The 8,548-nt window shown below is 32.3% G+C and overlaps 1 protein-coding gene across 1 annotated transcript in view; it reads right to left on the bottom strand.

Moving 5' to 3' along the window:
- Window positions 1–2,258: 2,258 nt before the first annotated feature.
- Window positions 2,259–8,548, bottom strand: part of Rchy1 (ring finger and CHY zinc finger domain containing 1) — a 19,329-nt gene continuing 13,039 nt past the window's right edge. The window contains exons 8-9 of the mRNA XM_047566375.1: window positions 7,783–7,903; window positions 2,259–5,890 (exon numbers count right to left, since the gene is read on the bottom strand). Coding sequence (XP_047422331.1) covers window positions 5,762–5,890; window positions 7,783–7,903 — 250 coding nt within the window. The 3' untranslated portion in view covers window positions 2,259–5,761. The remainder of the gene's footprint in view (window positions 5,891–7,782; window positions 7,904–8,548) is intronic.

Raw genomic sequence — 8,548 nt, 5'->3', positions numbered from 1 at the left:
TGATAACAAAGCCAGACAAAGACACTCTTAAGAAAGGAAAATCAGGGGGTTGGGGTTGGGGTTCAGTGGCAGAGCACTTGCCTAGCACATGTGAGGTACTGGGTTTGATCCTTAGCACCACATAAAAATAAACAAAGAAAATAAAGGCATGCAGTCCATCTATAACTACAAAAAAATTTTTTTTTAAAAAAGGGAAAATCATAGGCCAAAATCACTGATGAATGCAGATGCAAAAGTCATCAAGAAAATACTAGAAAACTACATTTAATAGCACATTAAAACGATATTCAATATGAGCAAAGGGAATTTGTCTTGGAGAGTGCAGGATAGTTCAACATATGAAAATTAATAAACATAATAATACACCTAACAGAATGAAGGACTAAAATAAGTGATTATCTCAATAGATTGAGATAAAGCATTGGAAAAATTCAAAACCCTTTCATGATTAAAAAAAAAAAAGAAAGAAAAATTGTCAATAAATTAGCTATGGAAAGAATGTACCCAATACAAAAAAGTCATATATAAATAGCCCATAGTTAGTATAATATTCGCTTCTCCTTGAAGATCAGTAACAAGACAATGATGCTTGGTCTCACCCACTTTTTTTTTAACCCAGTATTGGGAAATTCTAGTCAGAGCAATTAGAAAAGAAAAACAAATTCAGAGTATTTAAATATAAAGGAAGAAATGAAATTATCTGTTTGCAGAAGATATGATCTTACACACAGAAAACCCTGAAGACTCCATCTGAAAAATACCAGAAATGATAAATGAAGAAAAAATAAAAAATAAATTCCATCCACAATCACATCAATAAATACATACCCATACATACACACTTAAGAGTGTTATCAAGGAGGGGAAAGATCTGTATATTAAACACTATAAGACATAGATGGAAGAAATAGCAGACAACACAAATAAGTGGAAGATATCTGATCTACAGATTCAACACAATCCCGATAGCAATTACAATGTCATTTTTTACAGACATTTTAAAAATCCTAAAATTTCATATGGAACCAAAAGACCACCTCTAATAGCCAAAGCAATCTTTAGGAAAAACAACAAAGCAGGAGCACCATGCTATCTGATTTCAAAATCTAAAGAAATTTACAAAGCTAAAGAAATCCAAGCAATATGGTACAGGCATAAAAAACGACACATTAACAATGGAACAGGACAGTGAGCCTAGAAGTAAACCCACCACACCAAAACTCAACTTATTTTCAACAAAATGAATACCTTATATCACACCACATTCAACAATCAACTCAAAATAGACTGAAAACATAAACATAAGATTTAAAACAACGAAACTACTAGAGGGAAATGGCAAAATGTTACTTATTTCTCTGAGCAAAGATTTCCTGGATAGAATCTTAAAAGCACAAACAACCAAAGCAAAAATACATGGAATTCCATCAAACTAAAGTTTCTGCAAAACAAAACAATTAATAGAGCAATGAAACAACCAACAAATTGGAAGAAATTACAAACCATTAATCTCATAAGGGGCTAATATTCAGAACAGATAAGAAACTCAACAGCAAGAAAATAAAGAAGCCAACTGTAAAATGCATAAAGACCTAAACACACATTACTGAGAAGATATACAGATGGCCAGTAAACATACGAAAAAATTATGTTCATCAGGAAAATGCAAATGAAAACCATAAGAGACATCTCACACTTGTTAGAATGGCTATTATGAAAAGGTGAAAGATAAGTGTTGGCAAGAATGTGGAGAAAAGGGATCCCTTGCACACTTGGTGGGAATGTAAATTAATAAAGCCATATGGGAAACACTATGAAAGTTCCTCAGAAAACAAAAAACAGAATTTCCATGTGAATTACAATCTCACTTCTGGGTATGTATCTGAAAGACTTTTAATCGGAATGTTAAAGAGACCTGCACTTCTATGTTCACTGCAGCATTATTCACAATAGATACGGAATCAACCTAAGTATCCATCATTGGATGAAGGGGTAAAGAAAATACATACACACACACACAATAGAATAGTATTCAGCTGTTAAAAAAAAAAAGAAATTCTATTATTTGTGTCGACACAGATGATCCTTCTGCAGGGTACTATACTAAGCAAAATAATCCAAGCACTTCATAATCTCACTTACACGTGCAATCCAAAAAAAACTGAACTCATGGAAGTAGAGAAGAATGGTGGTTACCAGAGGCTGAGGGAGGGTGATGGCTAGGTAAAAACAAGATATAGATCAATTCAAAATTTCAGTTAGACAAGAGGAATAAGCTTTAATGATGCTCTTGCACAGAATGGTAACTACAATAAATAATGCACTGCATATTTCAAAATTACTGATTTTAAGTGCCTCCATCACACAAAAATGGTATGAGAGGTAGACTTATTAACTAGCCTGACTTAATCATTCGACAATGTAAAGATATATCAAAATATCACACCATACTCCAGTACATAATGTATACAAATATTTGTCAACTAAAAATTTTACAAAGTGTCATTGTTTTGAACATCTATCATATCAAACAATTTCATTTCAAATCAATCTATTCAACTACTAGATCCCTTTTAAGGGTCAGGTACTTATAAGTTGGCTCCTAAATACTAATAAATTCATTTTAATTCATGACCAAAATTTAAAGAAAGGAAAATTAAACACATATGCAACATGAAAATAGGTTTTAAGAAATAAAAACTGAGCTTGATTTTTAAATATATTATAATGTACAAATCTCTATTTACTAGTTAAGACAACACTAGAAACTAAAGATTAAAAATGAGTATCTTGATACATATTTAATGATAAAAGAAGTTGATAAGTAGCTATGCACCAAGAAATTCATAAACATTGAGCTACTGATTCTTAAAATAAGTAAACCAGAGATACAAATTTTGTGGCAGGGCAACCTGACTTATTTTAGGGACACACAATTCTACCAAACCATTTCAGGAACAAACTATTATTTTACTATTCTAAAGATCAAGCCAAGTGTTAACATTCCTGAAAGTTTTTAAAGTCTCCATGTACAATAAAAGAGGGAAGTTTCTGTTAAAATACTGAAAGTATTTATACTGAAAGTGAGGTTTTTTACCTTTGCTTACTTCTTTCCTACAACAAAAATATTTTTGAAATCAAAAAAGCAAAATAAAATTAAGTATAAGATTACATATCATTATGTACTATTATATGCTAAGGGATTGTGAATGAGATGTGAAATGTGATTGTGAATGAGAATTGCTGAAGCATTTTAAGCACTAGGTTGACATATCATGGACAAATCCTTAAAGAAAATGAGTGCTACAGCATAGACACTCTGAGGACAATTGAAAACTGTTCCAAGTACATAACTGGATACTATTAATAAGTGATTGCATATTACTTGGCATTATCTTATACAAATTTGAATACTGAATTGCAGATAAAATCAGATTTTGAAATCAGATATTTCTAACAACTATAGTCATCTAAAAACAGGTCAATCAATCAAATCATGAGCTCTTCAAAAATAGATGATTAAGGCTGGGATTGTAGCTCAGTGGTAGAGCACTTGCCTAGAACATGTGAGATCCTGGATTTGATCCTAAGTATCACATAAAAATATAAATAATATAAAGGTATTATGTCCACCTGCAACAAAAAAATATTTTAAAAAACCAGACAATTAGCTACTGATAAGGGGCATTTTACCAAATGGTATAGGGAGTTTGGAATCACAGACCCGGATCTGATTCCCATTCCGACATTTAGCAACTGTTATTTACTTCAGTATGTTAACTTCTAAATCTCAGTTTCCTCATCTATAATATGAAGACAATAACTACTTCACTCCTATCTGAATATCCAATGAGCCTGAGTAAAAGCAATAGCTTCATTTAAATTAGTTAAGCAGATGAGAATCTTTCCATACCCTGTACACTGACTAGTAATACCTGGCAACGTGTACACCTTCTCCAAATCAAGGCAACACTGCTGATCTGTTCAGGCCAAGGAAACCCATGAAGGGAGAGAACACAAGAATATAACACAGAAGATAGAAAAGTTTGGATCCAAAACAACAAAAGTCTGTGTGTTAATGGATTGTTCCCTGGCCTATAGTGATACTGAGAGATGGTGGCACCTTTAAGAGGTGGGTCCTAGTTGAAGGAAGTTAGATCACTGGGGGCATGCCGGTGAAGGAGCTATCCGAACACTGGCTCCTTCATCTCTCCTGCTTCTCAGCTATCACGAAGTGAATGGCTTTCCTTCACCATGCACTCCCAACCATAATGTTCTGCATTGATACAGGCCCAAAAACAACTGAGCCAAGTGACCTTGAACTGATCTCTGAAACTGTAAGCTGAAATAAAACTTTTCTCCTTTTAAAGTTTATTATCTCCTGTATTTTGTCACAGCAACAGAAAGCTGACTAAAACAGTAAGATAGCATAAAAATCTGAGCCCCAATACCACTACCTTTATCCAGTTAGAGATTTCAACCATAAAAAATAAATGTACCTGAACTGTTAGGATTTCTAATTAGAAGACTATCTTCCTTATTCATAGGAGATTCAACTAGCATAAAATTGGAAATACAACTGGTACATAAGTACTCATCATTGAGTATACATTTTACTTCCTAATGCTGTGTACTGAGAACTGAGATATTACTGCAGAAGTCAACTAGATCATCAAGAATGTTTGTTAATTTTGTTCCTGAATCAAGAAGTACATTTAATTCCATTATACAAGCCCCCAAAAATATTACAAAAACCAATCTTGCCAGGCATATCCAATGACCATTCCATTCATTTATATACCACTTACAAGAATTTAGGGGAGAAATAAACCATTCATTTACAACAAGGACATCTAAGACTTGCATAAAAAACAAAAACAAGGAATGTGCTAATCAAATATGACAAACACTAGAATGTACAACCATGAGGGGAGGGACTTCTGTCTTTATTATTCACTGCTGTCTCTGCAGCATTCAGAACCATTTCTGGTACATAACAGTTACCCAATAAATAGCTGCTGAATTATGAATTATTCTTTGAAAAAATAATTTTGGGCCACCTAAGAAATTATTTTCAATACTGCTATTTAATCAAGGTTTTGAAAAACTCACATTATTTTACATAACATTTTTCTAACTATTCTTACAAAAGAATACCTCAAAAGAAAGGAGGATTTCTTTTACCTTATAAAACTGATTATGTTGTCGTAATTGAGTTAAAAATAAACAACCTTGAGAAAAAACTTCTATAAAAATTTTTTGATATAATTTTATTAGCATTTATTACATCAAAATTCACTTATAGGATCCTAAGGACTGCCAGAAAAATTGAAAGCATAGATAATTTAGGTTTTAACAATTAGGTAGAACTTATTCTCATTATAGCACAGCCCTTAAAGTCAAGAACACTACTGAGAATTAAGTGCAGTTCTATCAATTCTGTGCACATAGTGTCGCTTAGTTCCATGAAAATATAACATAGTTCTATGAATGTGTATATCAATGGCAAACATCATTGGCTTCCAAACAACTGACACTAAAGGAATTTCCAATCAAAACACAAGCAAAGAGGTTCTCATCCAATAAAGAGCTAATTCTATAAAGAGACCCTGAATCCATAAGTATTTGTAATATGATTTTATGCTGTGACACTAGTACAAAACACATCAATTCCAATGCATAGATTATGACACATTATGACAACAGCCACAGAGTTTTTTTCTATCACAAAAGCTGAGTTTTCCAGTGAAGTAGAGACTGGTTATTGCTGATCTAGTGAAATTCTACGTCCTCCAGCTTGAGCAGTATTGTAGGATTCACAGATCTTACATTTCATGCCTAAAATATGGAACTGGACTGTAGATCGCCCATTACAGTCATTGCAGAGAATCTGAAAAGTGAAGATGAATTCAAGATAAGTATTTTCAATGTTATTTATATAAGTGGCTTCTCTGCTCATAATAATCTCTTGACAAGCATATTAAAGATGCAAAGACACTCACAAGTAGAAATCCCTTTTTTCACTGAAAATTCTAAGGGAGTATTAAAAACTTCTAACTTAGAAAATGAAAATGCAATACCAATCATAGTGGCACATGCCTATATTCCCACCTACACTGGAGGTTGAGGCAGAAGAATCACAAGCTCTAGGTAAACCTCAGCAACCTATCAAGACCTTGTGTCAAAATAAAAAAATAAAAAGACCTAGGGAAGTAGTTCTGAGGTATAATCCCTAATATTAGAAAGAAAAAAGAAAAAGAAAAATTTGAGCACGAAGGGCTTATTTTAAGATGGTTCCCAAATAGTTTAACTAATACAAGCAAGAAAATTAACCGAGGCATAACCAGATCAACTAACACTTACAATTCAATATACCATAAATGATTTTTTCATTCTTTCTTATTGACACTCTGAAATTTCTATCTTTTAGCTAATAAAACAAATTTTTATACATGTGTAATATTTTTGCTTATTTTTTATATTTAATATGCCAAGTTCTTAGCCCCCTATGCCTTAGAAACATGGTAGTTAAAAAAAGAAAGATGTCTAAAATTGAGTAAGAGGAGGCCCTTGTCTCATTCTCAAAGTGACAGTAAAATTCCCTTTAGGAATTAATCTCTTTTGGTGCTAAGTGAGCTCCTAAAAAATGATGTATTAACCTGAAAATAGATCAATATCACCACTATGTATTAAAAGCATTCACTTCAGTCATACTATCATTAGAAAATTTCCAAATTTGCTTTATATTATAATTTGGAAAACTATTCTTATTCTTTTAAAAATACTATCTAAAAGCAGAAAGATTAGTGTTTGTCTAGGCCTGAGGGGCCTACTGACCGCTAATGGATACAGGATTTCTTTGGGGGTAATGAAAGTGTTCTAAAATTATAGTGATGTTTGTACAATTCCATGAATATACTCCCAAAGGAAATGAGCTGCATAGATGAATTATAACCTAACAAAGCTATTATTTCAAAAAATTATCTACATGAAACACAGCATGCTTCAGCCTCTAGTAAAACATAATGATTATCACATATAAAAGTAATCATCTTTCATTGTTCTTAATTCAATTACCCACATGAATTTAAAAAAACTTTCCAGAGTGAATAAAATTTTTAAAATTGGTTTTTATCCTTGTGTGAGGAAGTATTTGAAGATATTCAGCAACTTTATATGTCCCAAAATTATTAAAGTACCAGAAAGTCATCAGGCTTTCCCCTTCCGATCTATAACTCAATACTATGCTGAAAACAGACTAGTAGAGCAGCAAATCTCAATTAGTGAAAAAAAAGATGATCATTTTCTGTAAAGCAAAAGGCACAGAAATACTTCTTATACTTTAGGGCATAGGCCAAAAAAAGTAAGCCTAAGATAGAAAAAAAAGGGTAATAAACATTAAAAACCAAAACTTAAAAATCAGAGAACATGTTCTCCTGCAATAAAAATTAGAAATAAATAGAAATAAAAATTAAAATAAAACATCAGTGATCCACCTCTACCCAGTTTCATTACTGACTGGCAGGTAGTGTGCAAATAATTTGAAATAAAGTTTTTGCCTGCCATCTAGTGTTGGGAAAAACCACACAAAGGTATTCTTAGGACATTTTTCCTCTGGTCTGAGCATAACTAAAATTTAAAAATCATTTTTGTCCTTCCCATTAATCATCACAATGGCATTTATATCAAAGCAGGATTTTTAGACAAACATAAGTAACTGGACAAAAATTTTAAGAGTATCAAGAAGAAACCTGAAAAGTTTTATGAATTGATTCTACTCACATCCACAGTCATGTTCTGATATTCTGATGGCATAGGAGTCTGTGCTACCTCATCATCCAGCTGTCTCCAGTACCGAGTCATATCTAAAGCAGAGTGCATACATAATGGACATCTGTAGCCTCTGAAAGAGTCAGAAAAGTTATTTTCCAAATATTTAATGGAGAGTATATCAACTTGAGCATATAAGAAGGTGCAAGCTAACTGGAACATAAGCCACCCAAGATAGGGCATATTCTGTATTTCAAGAAAATCTTGGAACCTTTACATTATAAAAGTTTTAAATTAAATCCTGTATCTTACAGTATTTTTAAACCCTGAGTCTTTTTTCTCAGTTCATTAAAATGGAGAGGAATTAATCCATAATCTTTGTAGAATATATTAAAAACACCAGAATATATTAAAAACACCAACTTCAAGTTCTTAATACATTCATGCAAAGAAGAAACTGTATTCCCTAAAAAATATTCAGATCATATTTCCTTTCTAAAAATTTGAGAATGTTTTCCTCTGTTTGGCTATTAAATCACAAGTTTCGGTCATCAATTCATTATATAGTCTCCCCTTTCCTATCTATTTCTCATCTCATTTAGTTCCAGTTTTAGATAATCTCTTTATCAATTTTCTTTGCAGTTCACTCCTGGACCACCATAACAACCAAACAAAAATTATGAAAACATTCCTCAGTCTTTCAAACACCATTAGACTGTGTTTCTGGTAAGTATACCTAGATAACAAGAGATACTTGTCATGGAAGGAGATGAAACAT

This window comes from Sciurus carolinensis, chromosome 10, assembly GCF_902686445.1.
Source record: "Sciurus carolinensis chromosome 10, mSciCar1.2, whole genome shotgun sequence".
Taxonomy (NCBI): Eukaryota; Metazoa; Chordata; class Mammalia; order Rodentia; family Sciuridae; genus Sciurus; species Sciurus carolinensis.
The sequence above is the reverse complement of the archived record's forward strand: the minus strand, read 5'-3'. Positions and strand labels throughout refer to the sequence as shown.